This window comes from Cricetulus griseus (assembly GCF_003668045.3).
Source record: "Cricetulus griseus strain 17A/GY chromosome 1 unlocalized genomic scaffold, alternate assembly CriGri-PICRH-1.0 chr1_0, whole genome shotgun sequence".
NCBI lineage: Eukaryota > Metazoa > Chordata > Mammalia > Rodentia > Cricetidae > Cricetulus > Cricetulus griseus.
The window spans coordinates 184,347,001-184,372,157 of NW_023276806.1; the positions used below are offsets into that span (position 1 = coordinate 184,347,001).

General features: G+C 38.7%; 1 protein-coding gene across 7 annotated transcripts in view; it reads right to left on the reverse strand.

The window, feature by feature from the left end:
* Nucleotides 1–25,157, reverse strand: part of Cdk14 (cyclin dependent kinase 14) — a 554,492-nt gene that overhangs the window by 310,197 nt on the left and 219,138 nt on the right. For all 7 annotated transcript variants that reach the window (XR_004771639.1, XM_035450611.1, XM_027391584.2 and 4 more), the window contains one exon: nucleotides 18,707–18,801. Coding sequence is in view for 6 of the 7 variants with exons in the window: in XM_035450611.1 (XP_035306502.1) it covers nucleotides 18,707–18,801 (95 nt within the window). In the remaining variant the exon portion in view is untranslated. The remainder of the gene's footprint in view (nucleotides 1–18,706; nucleotides 18,802–25,157) is intronic.

Sequence of the window (25,157 nt, forward strand, 5' to 3'; positions counted from 1 at the left end):
AGTAAGGAGCAAAGGAGTCCAGACCAGGCTGCTGAAACCCACAGAAACAGCTGATCTGCACATCAGGGAGCTCTTGATCCTTGGACTGATAGCTAGGATACCAGCATGGGACTGATCCAGACCCCAGGAAAATGGGATTCAGTGAGGAGACCTCAGAAATCCATGGGACCACCTGTGGGAGTTCAGTATTTATCCCTAGCATAGGTGTGGACTTTGGGAGCCCATTCCATATAGAGGAATACTCCCTGAGCCAAGACACAGAAGGGTGGGCCTAGACCCTATCCCAAAGGATACAGTAGACTCTGATGACACCCTATGGAAGGCCTCACCATCCAGGGGGAGCAGAAAGGATATGTGATAGGTAGGGTTTTAGTTGGGGGAGGTAGTGGGGGAGGAGAGGAGGGAGAGGGAACTGGGATTGTCATGTAAAACAAACTTGCTTCTAATTCAAATAAAAAATCTGTAGAAAAAAAAAAAGGATATCTTAATTCTGAAAACAGTTTCTGAAGCTACCCTAAAGAAATATGGGAGATCATAAAATTATGTAGGAAGAGCAACAATAAGCGAAAAGAACTTGAAACAGAGAGTAATCAAGAGATGAAGAGAAGATCAAGAGATGAAGAGAAGAGAGCAAGACCAGAAAGGAAGACAGCAGTAAATAACATGCCTAGTCTAGAATCATTGTGGTTTGGTTATTTGAGTTGGATTAGTTGTTGTTGAGGGTTGCTGGGAGACAAGATATTATACTGTTGTCAGGCTGGCTTGGAACTCTATGTATAGTCTAGGATGGCTTCAACTACCCAAGTACTGGGGTCACAGCACCTAGCTAGGATGCCCAGCATGGAATAATTTGATGGCTGCAAGGATGAATAGAAGGGCCTCTTCATTATCTTGCTCTAAGGGAAAAGACAGCACTTACATGGGATCTGGTCACACAGACTTGTGGCTTAGAAAATGAACTATACTGCACTGAACTTCAAGTGAATATGACTTTTAATTTTAAAATACTAATTTAGGACACATTATGAGAAAAAGAAAATATTAAACAATTAGATTTTGTTGATCTGGGTGTTTTTTGTTTTGCTTTGTTTTTTTTATTGTTTTTTTGTTTTTTGGTTTTTTTTTTTTTTTTTTGGCAAGTCACCTGAAGGTCTGTATCAATTTTCCAGCACATTATAAATGAGTGAAAGGTTATAAAACTCAGAAAGATGAGTAAAACATCTTCACTACATAAGAATTTCTAACAACTATGGTAGAAATACAAATGAAACAAGCATGTGCCACAGGACTCTTCCTCTGCACAACTGAAGGGAAACATTTATAATCTCGCTTTCACCCTTTCCCTGCTTATAACACTTTCAGCAAGTTTTCCCAAGGCAGCTGCGAAGGGTATATTAGAAGCAATGTTATTAAAATTTTCCTAAATGCTATAGAGTTCTTCTGTCTTGTTATGAAACCTGATTATCTGGGGAAGAAAGCCTGTGGGCCACAAACTCCAAATTGGGGCCAATGAAAACTATATTGAATGAGAGATATCTGGAAAAAACCATTATGCTAGAAATATATTTTCCTGACTGGAGTAATACACAATGTACAATGACACCCATTTAGAGTGTTTAGAGAAAGGCTTTTTCAAGCACTAATGTCTTCAAAATGTCTGTTATGCCATCTTGGATAGAATGACTTACAGCTGTCCCTATGGTGTACTTGAGGCATGCATACTTTCAGGTAGGGAGCTCTCCCTTCCCCCTCACATTTTTCTTTCTTTTGTTTTGTGTTGCATCAGCCAGTTTTTAAGAGGCAGTCCTGGTATTCAAACTTGAATCAATTACACCAAAAAATAACCTCATACAGTCACACTACAGAAAAATAGCTCTCAATATTTACTTCTAACTAGTGGGCTTGGCACACAATCGCCATACTCATCATCTGAAACTGGTTATAATTTCTACCAAGGAGATGAGCAGGAGACACATTTGGCAAAGAAATTGACCACACACATAGTGAATACTTGATGTCGCCTGTGATACAAAACTCAGTGCTAATAAAGCCGAGTCACAACTCCCAGTGAGAATAATGAGGTTCCTGAAAGTTAAAAGGGCAGAAACAAGTGACTAGCAAAAATGTCTGAAAATTATCATCGCTCGGAATTCTTTTACTAGGATTTTTACATTTATGCAAAACAAGAAACTACATCAAAGACGAGTATGGTATTTTTATGTTAATGCATAAGTTATGCTCACTTAAAAGTGGGACTGGGCACTACACAATCATATATGCTGATCTTGAATCTGTCTGTGTGTTCAAAAAATTTTAAAGTACATAGTAAGACTATATACAAAAACATAAATGCATAAACATCCAACGGTAACATGAAAGAACACCCACAGGTTACATGCATGTGAAAACAAATCACATATCTGCAAAGACAAGACCTGGCAGCACCGTCATCTCTGGAGCGATGGATGGTACTCGGTGTGAAGTATGTTAGTAAGGACTGGCCAAATTATACAAAAGCAAGATAGAATTCTCATAATTCATCTGCTAAGCAAAGGACATGCCATGCCTAAGTTAGATAGGTAAGGGCATATATTCTTCCTGAAAAGAGTAAACACAGTATTTGATACTAGGCAAGTGGAATTCAGTATTTTGTTTACTGGAAATATGGGAAAACATAGGGAGGATATTAAATATGCATGTATATATTTAAATTAGATTTTTAAAAACTAAGATAAAAATCCAGTAACTTGAACAGAATGCTGTATGTTACTAGATTTTCTTTCAAAATTAACTTTTCTTCAAATTCTTGCACTATTTGGACATTCTGGTACTATATCATGTATTTGGATCCTTAAATCAGAACTCCATATACTAACTGTATCTTTTTTTTCTTAGTTGTTTACCTTAATATTTTCACTTTTCATTCTTTTTTATCATTTTTTATTTGAATTAGAAACAGGATAGAATTACATGACAATCCCAGTTCCCTTCTCCCTCCCTTCCTCCCCATCACCCGCCAACTAAAACCCTACCTATCACATATCCTTTCTTCCAATCTACACCTGATGCAACCTTTCTGCTTCCTCATGACCTCTGCATCCTTCCTCTTCTTCCCTTCTCACTCTGGAGGCTCCCTCCCCCCTCTTCCCATGCTCTCAATTTGCTCAGGGGGTCATGACCCTTTCCCTTCTACAGGGGGCAATGTTTGTCTCTTTTAGGGTCCTCCTTGTTTACTAATTTCTTGGCAGTGTGGACTATAGGCTGGTAATCCTTTACTCTATGTCTAAAATCCACATATGAGTGAGTACATACCATGGTTATCTTCTTGTGATTGGGTTACCTCAATCAGAATGGTTTCTTCGAGTTCCATCCATTTTCCTGCAAATTTCAAGATTCCATTTTTTTCCCCCTGAGTAGTACTCCATTGTGTAAATGTACCATATTTTCTCTATCCATTCTTCAGCTGAGGAGCATCTAGGCTGTTTCTAGTTTCTGGCTGTTACAAATAATGCTGCTATGAACATCATTGAACAGATGTCCTTGGTGTATGAATGTGCTTCTTTTGGGTATATGCCTAGGAGTGGAATTGCTGGATCTTGTGGTAGACTCATTCCCATTTTCTTGTGGAGTCGCCATACTGATTTCCAAAGTGGCTGTACAAGCTGGCACTCCCACCAGCAGTGGAAAAGTGTTCCCCTTTCTCTACATGCTCTCCAGTATAAACTGTCATTGGTGCTTTTGATTTTAGCCATTCTGACAGGAGTAAGACGGTATCTCAGAGTTGTTTTGATTTGCATTTGTAGCTAAGGATGTTGAACACTTTCTTATGTGTCTTTCAGCCATTTTAGATTCCTCTAGTGAGAATTTTCTACTTAGTTCTGTACCCCACTTTTTAATTGGATTGTTTGGTGTTTTGGAGACTAGCTTCTTGAGTTCTTTGTATATTTTGGAGATCAGCCCTCTGTCAGATGTGGGGTTGGTGAATATCTTTACCCAGTCTGTGGGCTGCCGTTTTGTCTTGCTGACTATGTCCTTTGCCTTACAGAAGCTTCTCAGTTTCAAGAGGTGCCATTTATCAATTTTTGATCTCAGTGTCTGTGGTACTGGTGTAGTGTTCAGGAATCGGTCTCCTGTACCTATTCATTCAAGGGTATTTCCCACTTTATCTTCTAATAGGTACAATGTGACTGAATTTATGTTGAGGTCTTTAATCCATTTTGACCTAAGTTTTGTGCAGGGCAAAAGGCTTGGGTCTATCTGTAGTCTTCTATATGTCTGCATCCAGTAATGCCAGCACCATTTGTTGAATACTAACTGTATCTTAAAAGGTTATCACACCCTTGGCAAAAATGAAGGGTAAAATCTATTTATAAATTAGCATTTCAATTCTTGGATAAGTCCTTCAAAAAGTATAAGAGTACACTTTATTATATAGAAAGGAATAAAGTATATTCAGAACAAAATAATATAAAAGAAAAAATGGAACCAAAGTCAAGGAGAAAGAAATTGGCCTGATTAAAGGGAGTCTACTGTGTGATATCTCACTTGTACAAATAAATCTTATCTGAAGATCAGAGGATGGAGCTTGTCACTAGCTAACCATAGCGGTCAGAAGGTTTGTACAGACAGACAGGAAGTGAGATGGCTGGATGGAGAGAGGCTATAAGAAGGAAGAAACAAGCTGGGCATTGGTGGTGCACACCTTTAATCCCAGCACTCGAGAGGCAGAGGCAGGCAGATTTCTGTGAGTTGGAGGCCAGCCTGGTCTACAGAGTGAGTGTCAGGATAGGCTCCAAAGCTACACAGAGAAACCCTGTCTAAAAAACCAAAAAAGAAGGAGGAGGAGGAGGAGGAAGAAGAGGAAGAGCAGGGTGAAGAAACAGAAACTCTCTTTTTCCACGGGGACACTAATGAAGTAATGGTGGCTTTGGCTTGCTCCTTCTTCTCTCTGATTTCTCAGCTTTTTCCTCTATATCTGACTCTGGGTTTTTATTATTTAGACCAATTAAGAACTCCATTTATAGTCAACTACACTAGTGGCCAGTGCATTGAGTTTCCTTTCAATGCCCCACACAGTCAGTGCTGTAGCCCATCATGATCCCCAGTCTCCAGACAAAGGGGAACAGTCTAGTCATCAGAGTGAGGAGCTCAGCAGCTGAGAAAATCTCAGAAGTGGTAACAGCTCCAGGTATTATTTCTTATAGCTCTAGACAAATACTTACTTAAGAGTGTATGGTTACCTTCTCTCTGTGTCTGCCATACTCTGTAAGGTAGTTTAGTGAAAAATTACTATATTCTGAAACACATATGCATACACACACACACACACACACACACACACACACACACACACACACACACCCTCACTCTGATGTTCCTTGGAATTTTGAAATGAAACCGAGTATTTATCTGCTACAATGTGAGTATGCAGCATATAAAATGAGAATCTTGCTGCAGCCCTTGGGATGAAAAGCTACCCATTCACCTGTTACAGATGCTATTATCAAAAACAAGAAAAACCAAGTGTCCTTCGACCCTTTACAATCTGCCTGCCAACTCACAGTACTGCTCAGTGAGCTGAAATCTGATTTGTTTTTATAAATAAAGATTATTGGTCTTTTGTTTTCTTACAATAAATACTCTAAATAACCATAGTTCATTCCTCTAGCAATGTTGCCTTTGTCTTATTGTCAGATTTAGATGGTTTCATTCAACACATTCTCAAATTTATAACTAGATTACTGTCTGGACTCACTGCTTCTGCTCCTTATCCAAGTGAACCAGATAATGAAATAGAAGACAGAAAAAGGGGATCAACTTGAGCTTCCAGATGCCCCTGATCATGGCTGAAATGGAGATGGCTAACTGGGGCTCCAAGCTTACAAGCAGGTCACATATCAAGGAAAAATGAAAATCCCCCTTATGGATAGTTGCCATGACTAGTTAGCCTTTTAGTTCCTGGATTATGAAATGGAGATGAAGCATGAGCATCTGTTGAAGATTTAAAACTGAGAGAGAGAGAGAGAGAGAGAGAGAGAGAGAGAGAGAGAGAGAGAGAGTGCTAGAAAAGGTAAATTATTCACTGAACTTGGAATTTAAACCACAATATTGAAGATCTGTCTTCAAAAAAATAAAGTTGTTAGTGATGTAAATGATGAAAATGCAACACCAAAAGAGTATATTTTCTGAGTAACTGTTTTAAATTCAGGCCACCAGCTAGTTCTCTATAGCATGAATGCATCTTTCTGTGTATACCATTACTACACAACCATTAAGTCATAACAAACACTAATTAGCGAGGATAAATATTTCTATCCAAATAAAAAATCCTAATAAACACACACTTCAGATTTTGTTTATGCCTCTAAAATTTTAAGGATTTGATGGTAATGTAATCACTGTTAATTTGAGTATCTTCACTCTTGTGACCTTTGTCACATTTGATAAACTCTTAACAATTGATGAATAGCAAAGTGGTTTGTATTTCACAGCATTAAAGTGAATAAAACTAACAAATTATACAGTGATTTATATAATCACAAGCTTAAGAATCATTCATAATTAACTTTTTAAGATTCCAAGATAAAGATGACAAACAGAACACATATCTAGTTTATACTCTGTCAAATCCACATATCCACTACATATTAGATCCTCCAAAACAAATAGTAGCTAGATTAGCATAGCAAAACACAAAGGAACAAATACCACACTGTCAGTGAGCAAAGTCTAGAAGCAATATTGTTTATATACAGAAGTGTCAGGAGACAGTGACACTAAGAAACAGAAAGTCTACATATAGAGGTTAGCTGAAAGTCCTCAGTAGCTACTTAATCTTTAAATCACCTTCCTAGCTATTTACAGATAGGATCCCCTTCTTAAACACAGACGGCAGTATGTGAACTGAGATTCAAAGAAGATCACATATCATACAAAGTAGGATAGTGCACTCCTGTCTCCTAATCTATTTCCACAACATTCTTCATTGGACATTCCTTACTCTTCCCCCCCCACCCACCAAGACAGGATTTCTCTGTATTGTTTTGGAGCCTGTCCTGGAACTCGCTCTGTAGACCAGGCTGGCCTCGAACTCACAGAGTCCGCCTGCCTCTGCCTCCTGAGTGCTGGGATTAAAGGCATGTGCCACCAATGCCAGGCTTTTATTCTTATTCTCTGTAACCATGCTCCAGTGAATAGCCATACCCCAATACTATATGGAAATCACAAATTGGACTCAAAAGGTTTAAAAACAATAGGAACACAAGCTGAGTGGATAAGGAGGAGTGGCAGATTGCACATGAATTGGAGGAGGGGTGTATGAAAATGATCAAAGTATACTGTGTAAAATTCTCAAAGAAGTAAGTTTGTAAAAGAGTACCGAAGAATCTTCACTGGAAATCTAATAGCACTGTGCAGAAGATAGGCACCAACATCCAGAGGTTCTCTACAAAAGGGAGCAGTTCCTTCTTTTGCTAAAGATCGGATCTCAAAGATCTCAATGATCCTGTTTGGTCACCAGAGTCTTTAAAATTAAACACAGCAGCCACAACAAACTATAAGAAAAAATAAGTAACTTGGGGCAAACAGTTTCACTAGTATTGAATACTACTGCTGATTAATATTTCTAGTAGATAAAACATATTGCAACTTTAAAATGAGAAAAGGATTCATAAATGGAATACTCTGAGATGAGATATATCAGAAACTCACACAATTCAAAACATGAAAGTTTAAAAAAAATATACGAAACATAAAAATGAGAAAATGTCCATTAATCCAGAACTAGGGAAAAAAAGAAGAAAAAAAAGGAGGGGAAAAGAAAATTTGAAAAGCAACCCAAAGGTCAGATATTTGAATTCTACAGAGAAAGAATATAGAGAAGATGAAAGGAGGAAATTGTTTAAAACACAGGAAACATGTACATTAAAAAGATGGTCAACCCATAATGACTCAAATGCAAATCCAACCATGACTTCTGAACAGCCAAAAAAGTAGATGATAACCAGGGATGGTGAGTACAGGAAATCTGGAATATTCAGTCATATTTTCCTTGCCACATCATAAAATGGGAATGCACTTCAGAAAATTGGAAAATTGCTTAGTAGTCTCTCAGAAAATTAAAGAGGAAACAGATATTAACACACACACACACACACACACACACACACACACACTGAAAGAATAAAAAAGAATCAAAAATAAAAGTAAAAAATAATGATTAAGAGTTGAGGCTCCACTGTGAGAAGACTGACACTGTGAAATTGAAGACACACTGCCCTATCCTTTTTGCTTCCACATAAGACTTCAGAACACTCAAGATTAAGAAAAGTCATGAAAGAGAAGTAATGGCAAATAAGACAAACACAGGACACTCTACTAAAATTCAGATGGAATTATTCCCAGCCAAGATCACCACACCCAGCTAGAAAGTCAATGAAGCATGAACGCTGAACTACAAATACAAATACTTTCCCATGCTTGTCCCTAGACAATATCAGAAGTTATGCTCACCAAATAAACACAATATGGAGAGGGGGACTCTTCAGACCAAACAAGAGGGGAGGGCATACCAGGAAACAAGATAAGACTCCATCCCTGTGCTCTGAGAGGTCCTAACGCAATGATAAAAATTTAAAAGGAGGAGGAACCTGCATAGGACCAAACTAGGCCCTTGGAATGTGGGTGACAATTGTGTGGCTTGAGTACTCTGTGGGGGCCACTGGCAGTGGGACCAGCGCTTGAACTGGCGTTATGGGGCCCATTCTCTTTGGAGGGATATCTTACTCAGCCTAGATATAGTGGGGAGAGCCTCGGTCCTGCCTCAAAGAGATGTGCCAGACTTCATTGACTCCCCAGGGGAAGCCTTACCCTCTCTGAGGAGTGGATAGGGGTGGGGTGGGGGAAGGTGGGAAAGCAGGAGGAGGGAGAGAGTGGGAACTGGAATTGGTATGAAAAAAAAATGAGCAAAGATTGTTTTAAAATTAAAAATGATAAAAAATTAAAAACCGACGGTGATTATTTGCATGGAAAGCTAACATAAATAGGGAATGAAGCACAACCATAGAATACTATCTGCATCGGCAACAATGACAAGGACATATACCATAAATACTGAACATTAATATAATCAAAATTAGAACAGTGCTGCTGAGGATGGAAGACTGGGAAGCTGACAGAAGCCAGGAGATCTATTCTTACATGAATGGATAAAAGTAAAAGAGGAAAAAAGGACAAAATTTTATAAATTATTTAGATTATACTTTATCTCTAAGGAGAAAGCAATGGCTTATCCCAAAGATGACTAACCAGAGACAGTAAGGGGGGTCTAGAGAGATGGCTTAGCTGTTAGAAGCACATGTTGCTCTAACAGAAGACCCACATTCAACTCCCAGCACCCACATGGCAGCTCACAACTAGTTCCAGGGGCTCCAACACTCTCTTCTGACCTCTGTGGGCACTGTACACACACAACACTCTCACACTCATGCACAAAAATACCTTTAATAAAAACTTTTCAAAAAAGATACTTAAGAGTCAGTAAAAAAAAGTTTTATTTTATGTTTAGAAAGAATAGAATTTGTTTTCTTAATGTAGAAGTTACAAGGTGGAGACTTCTGTTTTCCTAAAGAGCCTAAGACTAAAGGACTCTAATCTCCATGCAAGCATGACAATGATTTCACCACAAATGCATGGGGGATATCTAGAGTGGCAAAGACACTCCTTTGCCACAGCAAAGAATGCTCACTAATTTAAAATGCTATGTGACCTGAGCTAAATATTCACATAAGAAACAAGAATTTACAATTTTTAAACAAGGAAAACTAGGCATTGTGACAATTGCCTGTAATTCCAGTGCTTGGGAGGTGGGGGTAGAAGGATCAGTACTTCAAGAACCAGCCTGTGCAACAGGAGACTTTGTATCAACACATACACCAGCATGCACACACACAGAGGAGTGTGCACAACCCATGACAACGCATGACAAATACATGCAAATGCACACACACGCATGAGTGCAAGCACACACACGCACACGCATGCACACATGCCTGCATATGAATATATATATATATATATATATATATATATATATATATATATATGTGTGTGTACACACACACTCGAATGAACACATGCACATGCACACACAGTAAACAAGATGAAAAAAATACACGCTAAAATTATTTTAATTTCTCGAGTTACTATGAAAATCTGTGAAATGTTATCGATACTCTATTTTGTGCGCTATATAGCAATGTGCACATTCCCAATTAGAATTTGCTAATGATGCTTTCTCCAAGCATTTACTGACCTAATCAAAATTAAGGTAACTGGAATCACTGATTACTTTAAGTTTGATCTTGGGCACATTCACCAAATTAAAAAAAAATGCATTTATAAGTAAAGCTTTCTCTAGTTCCTCTGAACTGATCAGTTTTGATAGTTTTATTCTGCTTAATCTGTCACATACCTGCCTCCCCGCAACTTAACATGCACAGTCATGGAAGACTGCTATTTCCTTAAGAAATATAACAGCATTTCTGGTGAGGAAATTAAAACTGTCTTCCTTTCTTTCCCAAGAAACCCTCTTTTTAAATATAGCTCTTATCTTCCCTGTGATTTCTCAACTACTGAATGCCTGTGGTTTAACTATAATGTAAAATGAGAATTTAAAATGAAAACAAAACAAATCCACAGAGGCAGAATGCATTCAAACAAAATGGCATGAAATAGTGGAATATACATACAACTGTAGATAATCAGGCATTCACTAACTGCAAGTTAAAGATGAGACTCACTTCCATCTTAGACTCTGGAACTTAGAATTGTGAATTAAGACTGGGACAAGCAATATGGCTGGCAACCACATGAAAAGACACCACAGTGCAGAATATAAGTATGATAAAAGAACAAAGAAAAAGACACTGCAATCCCAACACCCAACATGACAGTGAACAAACAGCTTGATAATGACTGAAAGAAACTACAATGCCTTCTTAGATGAGCAAGTCACCAGGGAAAGGAGAGAATAGAAGTTAATTGACTTTGTTTTACCAATTAGAGCAAAGAGGGAGTTCATAAGAGAGCACTGATTGAAACCATGCTTGATTCCTTTTCATTTCTTCAACTTCTCCTTGCGGTTCAGAATCCTTGCATCTCACACTGCCTGCAGTCAGCCAGCCACAATGCCTCATCTGTTCCTCCCCATTTGGTACTCACTTCTGAATGACAGCTTTCCCACTCAGAATGTGCAATCACTAGCATTAACTAGTTATCCATAAGTAAAACAGGAACATCCTTAAAATCTTTTGTAAAGGGAAGTCTTTGAGTCTAAGCTAGGCTCTCAACTGTTTCTACCAAGTTGCCAAAGTGCCATAGTTCCACCACACATGTAGAAGTGTGGCTGCAATTTTAAACCCAAGTGGCTTGTGGAGCTACATCACCTTGTATAAGACCACCAGGCTTACTACAGACAGACACAACACACACATGCATTTTCTTTATTGTGTGTGTGGTTTTTGTTGTGTTGTTTAGAGACCCTTGCTATGTAGTCCAGACTAGCCTTAAATCTGTAATCCTTTTGTTACACTCCCGAGTGCTGGCATCAGAAGTGTGAACCATCATGCTGGGGTAATGGCTGCGCATTTGTATCTCTAGACTCAAAAGAGAAGGGTCTGTCAAGAAAGCCCATTGACGATAGAGGGCAAATGAATCAATTCATGATCAAGTGAATAACCATAAAAATATTAGTTTGTTTACAAAAATGGTGCCAAATTTATGTAATAGTTGTGAAACTCAGTCCTTTGCTGTCCAACTTGGAGATGCCTGGATTAACTCTACAACCAACCTGTTTTGTGAATCTTGATAGGAAATGGGACCTGGTCATCATTACCCAGACTCAAAAGATGACAGGACACAGCTACTCGAAAGAGCAGGGAGTACTTAAATGAACCTGGTTTTCTTTATCAGCAAAACAGACTTATCTTTTGAGTACTCCAAAGTTCCGGGTGGGACCATGACTTCCATGTACAAAGACACTCCAATAACATTTTAGTGCTATTCATACAGCACAGGTTAGAACATACACACACACACACACACACACACACACACACACACACACACACACACACACACACACACCTGTACACTAAAATTCAAATTTGGCTCCACCATCCTGAATGAGCACAGTTAGTGATAAAGTGTCCCTTACACTCTAAGATGCCAAGTTTAGTTTACTAGTAACATAGAGAACTGGAATATTCTTTGCAAACTGAAGCTACAACAGGCCTCCTAGAAGTCTCACACGTGGCTTCCGCAGCCCCTCGAGAGCACAGGCACTGTCCCCTCGCTTTTCTGTGTGGTTTCTCATCACTGTGACTGTTGCCACCTTGTCATCCTATTGGCCGGCTGCGTCAACTCTACTTTGCTCCGGTTCCTGTCAACACATACACACCCTACACTGGCTATCCTCTTCTGTCACATCTCAGAGCCAGCTCACACTGGAGCAAAGAAAGTACCGCTCTTGTTTTACATGAATCATTTGTAAGCAAATGGCTTGCACTGTCTTTTTCTATATTTAGCTAAATTGCCCTTTAGGAAAGAGCCAAGTACACAGTTTAACACAGAATTCACCTTGAAGGCTGGACTCATAATTTCATCAGACTATTTTCTAACCCTTGATAGCCTCACTCTAATTGTTAATTACGGGTCCCACCTACGACAGACACAGGCTGGCCAAGCATATTATTACCACTTCTTTATCGGAATCACTAACTCAGATATAAGGAGAATGAGGTCAAGGACAGTGCCTTCTAGTACTCTGCCATTGACTTTTCTCCTCGATCATGTCAATGCATTAATCAATAGGTTTGGGGAAAGCTGCTGAAGCAGATATACAGAAAAGCATGGTGATCTGACAAGCAGACTACATGGCCATTGTTTGTTCACATCTCATTACAGTTCTTGGAACACACAAATCAAATCCTGGGACAATCAAACAATAATTAATGAGAATGAAGATTATCAAAACTTAATGGCAACTATAGTTTGGAATTCTGCCAATATGCTGTATTATCCTGTGTATCCATAGATGTAGAGATTTACGTTCTATAAACTAGGTTCACTCTCAACTATCTGCAATTTAAGTGATTTCTCAAAGGTCACAAAGAGAGGGTATGTGAGTATATCACCTGAAGTTCTTATCTGTAACTGGGTAACAAAGTTAATCTAGTAACTGCTTTATGAGAGGGCTCAGGGGGCAGGGGAAGCATGCTCTACATTGGAATGCACACTGTGTGATGGGAAACCTGTTGGTGTGCCTTGTGAATTTATTTATTTATTTTTTAGGTAGGGTTTCAATGTATAGTGCTGACCTGCTGGAAGTAGTGGAGATCTCTTCCTATGTCACTGAGTGCTAAAATTAAAAGCATGCATCACAAAGATCAGTGTGTTCTTTGAATCTTGATGAGAAACAGGACTTTTTGCCATTAGAAAACTCTGGACACACACTCCTGTGGGGTCCTGTACAGTCAAAACATAACATGTAACTTTATTTTGCCAACTATATGGAAACATTTCTGATTCATCACTGGATAGAAACAACCCAAAGAAACAAGGAGGCTGCAGAGGTTATTTTGACACCATTAGCAAGGTGGTGGTATCTATGAACCAAGGGAAGCCACACAAGCAATTGAGAAATTAAACCTGTTTTTTAACACTTCTGATGGCTGCCAGTGCTCAGGGCACACTTCTCTGCCATAATTCTTGCTCTGGATTGGGTTGGCCAGAATCACCCGATCTTTCTTACTTTTACAGTCCAATCAGCAGGGCTGCCAGCCACAGTACCCCCTACAAGACTTTCCTGTCTGAATCAGCCAAGGAGAAGTTCTGTTTTGCAATAGGGAACTCTGATTGGCACATTCATTTTGAACAGAGAGATAATCTTTCATTCCTGAGACACAACTATGGATCTGTAGCCATGCCATTGTCTGAAGCTGCTCTGACGGCGGAAGTGTCACATTCATTCTGGATTTTCTACTTAAAAGAACATTGATAGAAAAACAGTTTAAATGTAGGAAATACAGCTGGAATATAGACCAAATAGGTAGAAAAATGAACTACGAGTTAAATGATGATTTATGAATTAAAGTGATAAAAATTAAATATGAGTCAAAGTAATGAAAATTTTGTATCCTCTCTCTGTCTCAGTCTCTTTCTCTTTCTCTCTGTCTCTCTGTCTCTGTGTCTCTCTCTCTCTGAGTGTGTGTGTGTGTGTGTGTGTGTGTGTGTGTGTGTGTGTGTGTACAAAAATATTTAATAAGATTTCTGATACGCCAGATAGTCTGGTGTGCCATCATAAAACTTGGTTTATTTAAAAATCAAGATGAATTTCCTACAAGGGTGTGTCCTCAGCACTGTGACCACTGAAGTGGGACACATGACCCAGTGTTCAGTTCATGGGTCTCTATTCTGCAGTCTACACTAATGTAAGACTGAGCCCTAGTTAGGTACTAATACATGAAAAACTAAATGAAGACTTAGGATATTAAAGTAACTACCATCATAACCTCACAATTTAACTGCACAACATTTATGGGAGTGTTTTATAAAATTAATAAAGCTATGAAAACACATTTTGATATCTTTGGTGATCTTTTAATCAGCCTATATGATTTTCAGTCACAATGTCTTTTTCTCATGAGGAAAAGTCTTACATTTTTAAGTTATAAAATATGTTCTATATCAATTTGCACTTTTTCAATAGTTTACAACATAATAGGAGAAATAAAATGACCATATCTATTTCTACTGTAGTTATGAATCTTTTCATAACCCCTCTCATTGGCAGCATTTTGAGCAGTAGCTTATAAACTAACATTTGCATATAACACACACACACACACACACACACACACACACACACACACATACATTTTGAGGACTCAGGACACCTACACATACCCATGTTACCATCACCACAATCAAGGCAACAAAGGTAATAGACATGGCCATCTCCTATATCCTTGTGTCCTTTTGCTTATGTTAATTCACGTTTTGGTGGCAAGAGCAGTCTAGGTAACATCTGGTCTCCTACCAAACTCCAGTTGCACAATATCATATGGATAATTTTAGGCACCATGTTGTACACTAATCTCTATAACCTATATGTCTTATAAAATTAAAACTTTGTCTATGTCTGATAACAATATTTAATTTTTTAATTTAATTCTTTATTTTTGACAGGGTGTGGCCTAACTGTTCTGGAATTCTCTCTGTAGATCAGGTGACTTTGAACTGACACAAAGCTCTGCCTGCCTCTGCTTTCTGAGTGCTGGGATTTAAAGGGATGTGCCACCATACCTGGCTTTTGCTTCTTTTTATACATCATTATTAAACATGCCATAAAAAATGATGCTCCAGATGGCTTACTCTTTTGCAGTTTAAAGCAAAACACAATAGTTATGAAATTAATGGCAACATGCATTTATATAATCATGTTTACTATTAATATTCTTATTTCCATTTATGGAATATGTTTTAACGTTTTTCATCATACTGTTAAACTCAATGTGGTACTCATTTGTCTTTGACAAAAACAAATGAGCAAAGAAAAGTAAATTGCTTCAGCTTTCTGTTAAAGTAGAAGAAAAATTTCATTAGCACTGTCACAGCTAAATGTGTTCTGGAGTCAATGATTCTAAATGCTATCATATTTCTCTTTCAGGTTTAAAGCCATGCATGAAAAATAGAGAGCTACACCAGTATCTTAGACCATTAAGGAGCAGCTTCCTTTCCAAGCCTGCTTATCCTCTCATGGACTGAAGGTGCCACTTTGCATTTGTCATCTACTGGATTAAGGCAGTTCTGGAAGCACACTTCTCAGAGGCCCATGTGACCTGCCACTGAGACATAAGTCACCTCGGGAGCCCATGGCCAACAGGCCCTAGCTTTGAAGCTTCCAGATCATTACATATGCACACTGTGAAAGTGGGTGAGAAGCTCAGTTTCAGAATGGTTTAGAAACTTTTCATGGTACTTGAGAGGATCAACGAAATTCTATTATCCACTGAATCGCTAATTACCTCCTAAATCATTTTCTTGAGTATTTTCCCATATCACTAACATTTATCACTTATTTCATTATTCTGGCCCTCAGAAGTCTTTCAGAAACTTAAAATGTCATTTGTGGGAATAGTATAAAAGAGCTAGGATTAGAGTTCTCTGTCAAAGAAAGGGGTAGAGATGCATGATTTGGATGGCATTGTCATAAATAACACTATATGGAGGGGCTCACGGGTGTATCTCAGAAACCCGCTGAAAATGGAATTCTAATATGAAAGCAAAGAAATAACAGTCTCCAAAAAACTGTCAAACTGTCTTGCTTTACCTTTAAATCTAGGATTTTAAGAGTGTGGCATATTGATTTTTCCTACATTGCATAACTTAGGTCCTTGTTTTCTTTGGGTTTTTGTTTGTTTGTTTTGGTGGTAGTGGAAATTGATTCCAAGGTCTCTTACAAACTAGGTATGGACTTGTGGTTGTTTGAATGACAAATGCCCCCCATAAGCTCACATATTTGAACATTTGGAATCCAGCTGGTGGCACTGATTGGGAAGGTTATGGAGGATTTCAGCCTGGCTGGAGGATTACATCACTGATGACTAGCCTTGGGAGTTCACAGTCTCACTACAACTCTGATTTGCCTTCATCTTCATGCTTGCAGTTCATGATATGAGCCCTGAGCTCCCTGCTCCTAACTCTATGCTTGCTGCTTGCTGCTTGCTGCTTGCTGCTTGCTGCTTGCTGCTATGGACCCCAAGTGAGAATGGAATTCTAATATTAAAGCAGAGATACACTAGTGTCTAAACATTTGTCAAACTGTCTTGCTTCACCCCAGGATGGACTCACCCCTTCTGGAATCATAAGTCAAAATAAACCTTTCCATACATTGCTTTGTTTGGCACTCTGTCTCAGCAACAGGAAGGTAATGAATGCAGTCCTCTGGCCCAAAGCTCCGTTTCCCCATACCATTCCCTTTAGACATAGGATATCGCTAAGTTGACCAGGCTGCCCTTCAATTTGCTCCCTAGCCCAGGCAGGCCTTGCATTTGTGACTCTCCTACCTCAGTCTCCTGAGAAGTTGGGAATACTGGTATGTGCCACCAGGAACAGTGAGAAGTACTACTAATAACATGGAGCAACAAAATTAATGCTGCTTAGAAAATAAGTTTGATATCATAAACTTTAGATTGCAATGTCTGATACTGATTTCAGAACATACTAAGAAACAAAGCCATATGTTTATGTGTGCATATATGCATGCATGTATACATTTATTTAATTAACATATACACATGTGTGTTTAACTACACATCAGTGGACTATACAGGAAATAAACATGAGGTATATGAATTTGGGTGTCCCAAAACATTGTTTTTTTCTTCTAGTTTAATTGTCCAATTTGAGGGAGGGAATAAATACATCTTTAAACACTCTTTCTGTAAAGCATTGTGGAAGGTGATGAATATAGATAGAAAAATCTAGATTTCATTGAAATATGTTAATCAGACATGCTAGAAAACATGAATGGAAAGTTCCAAACTAAAGTCAGCTCAATACATTATTGACTCCAAATCACAGAGGAAACAAAAGAAATTATATGTGCATTGATGTGGGAATCTGCTTCCATTCTTGGTAACACGTAATATATGCAACTCGATAGCTCTAGCTGTCCTTGTAGCCACATTACCATATTATTCAAATGTATCTATCATTTATATGTAAATAGACAAGATGAATGGCTTCTTCATGAGACAACAATTTTCAAATGATAAACAGTCACAGGCAGACAGTAGGAAGATAAAAATGCTTCAAATATTCATTCTTTTATACTTTTAAGAAAAAATGGAAATTATTTCAATAAAAAAACTAGTGTGGTAATTATAAAAATGAGACTTTAATACAGTCAAAATCCTGGTAGCTATTCTTCTCAATAAAAAGTCAGCACCGGTGTCATTTGTATCTTATAAATTACATGTTCTCAGATCCATCTGTGAAAACTGGGATGCTAATTATCATGGTTACATTTCATGATTCCACAGTTAAATGCTGAGACGGTGCTACACAAACACCATATGTTTTAGTGAGGGAAATGAAGAAAGATTAATTACTAGTTGAAGTTCAGGTCTTCTATGCTGTGACACCCTCAACACAAAAAGATTGTTACATTATGCTATACCAATTGGAAGCTTTAGTTAATAGCTGAAATAACTGAAGAGGAAAACTCCGAAACCTAAATTTTAAGTATCAGGAATCCCCTACCCTGCCCCCCCCAAATATCTTCCTAAGGATGCTTTTGTGAAACCAAGTTACAAATCTCAAGGAAAATATTTGATGCTGTCTCTGAATTCCTTTGATAGTGATCACCTTTTTGATATGCCTAAAAATCACAACATAAGCACACTAGTAACAAACAGGCTACAAATAAACCATATACCTAACAAATGCAACTTAACATTTTTCTAGATGTTCTAAGAGACATACTGAAAAACCTCTCACAGGGCCATTATTTGGTGCAAAATGATGTCACACATACTCAGAAAAAAAAAAAAACTCATTTCAGTGCAGCAATTTAAAAAATCAACTACTATCCCTGTAAGAATTTTATTCATATTTAGCCAGCCTGAACTCTTATTTCACTTACCACATATTCAAAGACAAGCGTCAGTGTTTCCTTGGTGTGGATGATATCATGAAGCAGCACGATGTTGGCATGCTTCAATCCTTTCAACAGAGAGGCTGTAAAACAAAGTGGACGGAGAAAAAATTTACCATTAGTTGCCACCAACTAGCATGTTTCATTACCCATTTGGTCATTGTCAGATAAAATATATCTGTTTCCCATGTTCTAAGCCAATAATATTTTGGGATAATGGATGGAAGAGCAAGATTTTCATTTAGAGAAATTCTCCCGACTCCTTCAACTGTCAGTCATTAGTAGCCTCTGTGTAGGTTCCACTGAGTTCAGAGTATGTGCTTGCTATGGTTTTAACCCTTTCAAATGAAAAGAATTAAAATGGATTTGCGTATGGGGGTGCATGTGTGTGCACATGGTACAGTACAAGTGTGAAGGCCAGAGGACAATGTGTAAGAGTTGGCTCTCCCCTTCTATGATGGGGGATGTTCTTCTGTATATATGTTTCTCTCATTGGTTGATTAATAAAACAGATTGGCCAGTAGCCAGGCAGGAAGTATAGACGGGGCTACCCAGAGGAGGAGAATTCTGGGAAGAGGACCAAGAGACAAGCCTCAAGAGGAGACTCCATGTAGTGACCAGGAAGATAGGACATGCCAGGCGTTCTCTGGTAAGATAAAGCCATGTAGAAATACATAGATTAATAGTTATTGGTTAATAATTAAGAGAGCTACCCAATAGGAAGCCTAAGCCATCGCCCAACAGTTTACAATTAATTAATAAGTCTCTGTGTGTTTATTTGGGGCTGAAGGGTAGTGGGACCAGGCTGAACAGAAACTTTTCATCTACACTTCTACCATGTAGGCTGTGAGACAGAATTCTGGCCATCAGGCTCAGCAGCAAGTCCCCCTGCCCACTGAGCCATCTCACTAGCCCATAATTCTTTTAAAGTTTTGAAGTTTATTTTAATTAGGATTATTTACTATCAATATGGTTTATCCTAACATATGTTTCATGTGCATGTATTCTATTAGTACTGAATAGAAAGTCCTGTAAATATAAACTAAATCGTATTGCTTCATAAGATAACTGAGATCTTCTAAATCTTTATTGACTTTCTGAGTAGAGTAACAGTTCTAACAATTACTGAGAGTGCAATGTTAATGTACCCAACTACAGTTGGGGTTTAATCAAATTATCTTTTGGGTTCTCCAGTTTTGTTTTGTTTTGTTTTTTGCTTCTTATATTTTATTTTTTATATTGATTTATTTACTTTATGTGTTTGTTTATGTCCTAATTAGCTTCAGCCTTCAACCTGACATAGCCCACAGTTACCTGAGGGAGTCTCAATTAGGGGGTTGCTTTAATCAAACTGGACTGTGGGAATATTTTTGGAGGATTTTCTTGATTGCTAAATGACACAGGAGGGCCTAGCCTACTGATAATGGTGCCATTCCTACCTACACAGGTGTTGCTGGGCTCAGTAAGAAAGTTAGGTAAGCAGAAGCCAGGGACAAGCCAGTAGGCAGCCCTTCTCCTGGCTGAAGTTTCTGCTCAGATTTCCGTTATGGACTATTACCCATAAGATGTGAGAAATCCCTGCCCATAGAATGTGCTCTGGGGCATAGTGTTCATCACAGCATTTGAAGACACGCTGGTGTGTATGCACGTGTACACGTGTGTGTATGTGCAGGTCAGAAGTCTTCTTGCAGGGGGCAGTTTCTCTTTCTCACATGGTGCCCAGGTGCTGACCTCACATTGCCAGGCTTGCTGGCATGCATCTTTTACCTAATGCACCATCTCAGCAGTCCGATTTCTTTAAGCTCTCAAAGCACTGATGCTAGCTGCACACACATTTGGCATGCTTTGTTCTTTGGGAATTGACCCTTTTATGACTGTGTACTGCTTTGTTTACTGGAAGAATTTACTGCGCCGCGCTTACCCTTGTGTGGCCTGTCCAGGTTGAATATGATTGTTTACATGGTGGATCTCTTTTCTTATGGTCCTTTTCCATTTGTCTTAGCAATACTGCCATAAGGAAGTGAAATTTTACAAACAGCATCTAACTGGACAGGATGCTTTTAAATCTCGTGCTGACAATGTCTGGTTTTTACTTGATGGGGTTAGGGCTACTTACACGTATTATGGACATTAAATGTGCCTACTACTATTTGCATATCCTCTGACCACCTTGCAATTTACTTTTCATTTATTTGGGGTTTTTATCTTCTATGTTTCTTGGGAGTTCAATGAATGCTCACTTTATTTAATTTTCTCTTTTCTTTTTACTCATCTTATGCTGAGCTTAAGTATTTTCAATCCAAAAAAGTTTCCTGTTTGTTTGTTTCATACATCCAAGGGGCTGAAGAAAAAACATTCAATTCATGTCTCAGCATTCTATGTGGTTTTCTTTCGTTTCATGGTGGGTTTCTGGTGTGTATCATTGGCTAAAGTGTGCAGACTCTTATTTCTCCTGTTTTGTAGATACAGACTTCTTTGTTCTCAGTTAATGGGCTGGAACCCTAGTTTGAGCGTCTTCTGACTTGACACTTGCACCCCCTTTGTAAAATGGCTGTTGATAGCTGAGCGGTGAGGTAACCTTTTCCACCCAGCATGGTCCCTCTTATTCCTCTGCCCTCCTTCATATCAACATCATTCAAGGGGGCTGCCCTTTCTTTATATAACTTCCACTCCATGGAGGAGATGGATTCCAGGACAAACACTCCGGGTACCTCACGCCTCAGCCTCCTTTGCTACGGACAGTATTGCCAAGAACACTGATTCTAGCTTCTTTCTTCTCTACCATCTCGGTTCCTTTTGAGTTTCTTAGCCCTCACTGAGGCCTCACCAGCATTGTACTCTGTACCTGAAAGCTTTTGATGGTTTTCTATTGATCCTGAAGGCATGAGTCACCCATGTGAGTGAGATTAATCAAGGGAAGGCTGTCAACTTTCTGTTCCACAATGGAAAGGACATGTCTTCTATTGCTGCATCCCTATTGTACCAAGGCCTGGCACATAAAAGGAACTCAAATTTACTAACTGTCATTCATTTCTAGGAGCAGTGTACACTCAATATCTAGGCCATCCATCTCTCTAGCCCTGATTCCTTTATTCTCATGGAATTAGAAACATGTAAGAGGAAAGGCAATCTTTAGACTTAACAAGTAATGATTTGTAAATAAACATATGGTTTTGACTTTGAAGCTCCTTTTAAAACTTTTGTTATACAGCAATAGTTTGAAAATATTAAAAAATCCACATATATCATTATTGCTCATTGTAGCAATTTATAATCTATCTTTTAATTATTCAATTCTCTCATCAGCTTTCTACCAGGAAAGCCTTAATAAATTGCCAGGACTCAATTATTAATCTGTAAAACAAATGCATGTTTGCTGGTTACCCTCTACACTTTTCTTCTGAGGCCAACTTCAGGAGAGGCTGTTATCTGGAACCACAGCAGGGTATTTGGAATTGATGGCCAGCACAGTGCTTAACACCTCTGTGCAGAAGGACCTCTGTCAGAAACCAATGAAGGACCAAGGAAATCACAGTGCACGAAAAGATCCTGGCTGGCTGTGGGGGGCAGGTTTCAGAAACCTATTATGTAACATTATTTGTAATCTTGTTCCAATTTCATTTTTCAGTGCTCACTTACTTTGTCAGGTTTAGTGATGGCCCATCTGTAAGGAGAAAACTCTGAAAAGGATCGGAGGCTTAGAGTGCATGAGGAACCCCACCCACGTTCAGAAGACCTCTCACTTGGTTTCCTCTTCGCCACTTCCCCCATTATGGCCTTTCCTTTCTCACTGCTTCCTCTGGAAGCCTTTCGTAATTCTCAAAATAAACCTTCATACTCTTTATGCAATACTGTGCTTTCCTCACAATGCCAGCAACAACAAATGTCTGTTAACTTTCAGCTTAGGTAAAATTGTTAGGTTTTTTTTCCCTTGAAATAAATGTTTCTGTAATTTCACCAATGTCATGTGATGTTTAAAAGCCTCTAAATATCTTTTTTAATAGGTCTCAATTTTGACAGTTTGTAGATGTCAGAATGTATTTATGTATGCTTTCTCAACATACTGGCAGTTAAATAAGTATCAATATTTGAAAGTAAGTGCTCTTTTGGAGATTAATGTAATGAATCTGTAACTGGAAAAGGACAGAGCCACAATTTCCAAAGGTGATGACAGAAAAATGGCATTTGACAGTGGAAAGCAGCCAGCAATCTACCAACACGAGGACAGGTGACAGACATGACCACTTTGTGGCTGCCAACCCAGCAGCCACTATTGTAGCAGTTGCCCAATGCTGTAGGGTTCCTGCTGCCACCAAGGCAAATAAGTCTCTTGGGTGCCAAGCTAATCCAGGGACATACAACAGTAAGTTCTGGAGCCAGTCTATCCTTCCCCACAACAAACACTGTCAAAATAACACCCTCGTAGACTTAACTATATCATAAGTATACCATGTGTTATTCTCTCATAGTTTGCAAACAAATCAAATCCTGCAACATTCGCATTGGTAACTCAGTTGACTTCCTTTCTGTACAAAGTTCATCCAACCACCCAGCAACATTTCAAATTCAGTTCACCAGGAGGATTTGAAATGACTTGATTGTGTATGATACAACATTTTGAATCATACACAATTTTGATACAACATTTGATTGAGGGTGAAAATCACAGTTTTGGGGTTCTGACATTACAACAATATGATGAAAGTTTTTCCATTCAAAAAGTTAACTGTGGAATGCAGGGAACAGAACTGTGGGATTCAGACACAGAATCAGTCACATTGGGACATCCCACTTTGAGAATGGAGATAGTCTCCACTCAGATTAAAAGGGGATGAATTTTAGATAAAATTCATGATAAATGATAAAAACAGAATCTGAATCAATATGTAAAGTTAAAATAGGTTTGTTTATCCAATGCAATGGATAAAAACTGCTTATAATGAGGAAAGGAACCCATCTTTAAAATTTGACAATGTCAAATTCTCCTAGGAAAGAAATGACAGAAGAAAACAAGTCTTCTCTGTAACTTCAGCATTTGGAAAGAAATGAGGCATTTACTATTTCCTGTCATCTTTTCTGTGTGTCTTTGCCAGTGGTGAGACGTAGATGTTGAGATCTGATTTTTCCCAGACAATAGCAATTAGTATCCATAAAGCCTAAGTGTCCAACCATATCTCAATCTACAAACAACAGATACAATTTTTTCAGCCTATATTCTGAAACTCATGGCTTACTATAAACAGTAAAACTTTCAACTGAGAACTCCTATCTGACTTGTTAGTGGATTCTGATATTTTCTAAGCTAAAATATTGTGAATGGGAAAAATCTTAAGGATGAACTGGGAGAAATGGGGGAAGAGATGACTCATTGTTTTCTTGTGTCGTGGTAGGGATATGGTTTACACAGAATGAGAGCAAGCATGTACCCTGAAGACTGATGGGTGGCACCAGATACGCCACCCACATTCTGTAAAGCATACTGCCTACCTTGACATAAGCTTGAAGAACAAGTATACATGCCATAGTTCTACTCATTTCTGGTTCTTCCCTTAATGATATACAATATTATAAACAAACACACACACAGAGAGAGAGAGAGAGAGAGAGAGAGAGAGAGAGAGAGAGAGAGAGAGAGAGTTAGAGAGAGAGAGGGGAGAGAGAGAGAGAGAGAACCTCAGACTAATCAAAAGTGTGATTATATCTTCAACTCTATAATTGTCGTGTGTGTGTGTGTGTGTGTGTGTGTGTGTGTGTATGTGTGTGTGTGTGTGTGTACGCCAGTTTACATGAATGTGTATGCACATGTGTGAGGAGGCCAAAGGTCAAGACTGAGTATCTTCCTTGGTTCTCAGTTTTTGTGGCAGTCTCTCACTAAACCAGGAGTTTGCCATTTTGGCCAGACTGGCTGGCCAACCTCAGCTGCCCTTCTGTCTCTAAGCACTGGGACTATAAGCACACTAAACTGCTAGATTTTCTTTCTTATACAGGTTCTGGGAGAATTATATTTGAGGTTTCATGTCTCTATAGTAAGCCATCTCCCCAGACGGCTTTTTGGAGTTTCTAGACACATACTCTCTGAGTTATGTGGGGAAGAAGTCATAGCTTATCAAAAACACAAGGCTAAAGTAAATATGCATCATATAGACTTAAATCCCACACAGGCTTAATAATAATGCTTTTGTTTCACAGATGTCCTTCAATGTGAAAAGGTAATGCTGGGTTAGGAATAATTTAATAACTGCTTCCCCCGCCCCAAATCTAGGTGCTATTTTATTGGCTTCTTATCCTTGTTTTTCTATAGGGACATGGGCAAAAATTCAATCCTGCACATGCCTCTCTGATTTCCCCAATGACACAAAGGCGGACACACGGTTGGACTTTGCAGTTTCCATTACCCCTTTAACATCAATAACCCGCTTATCCATCACTTGACTACCTG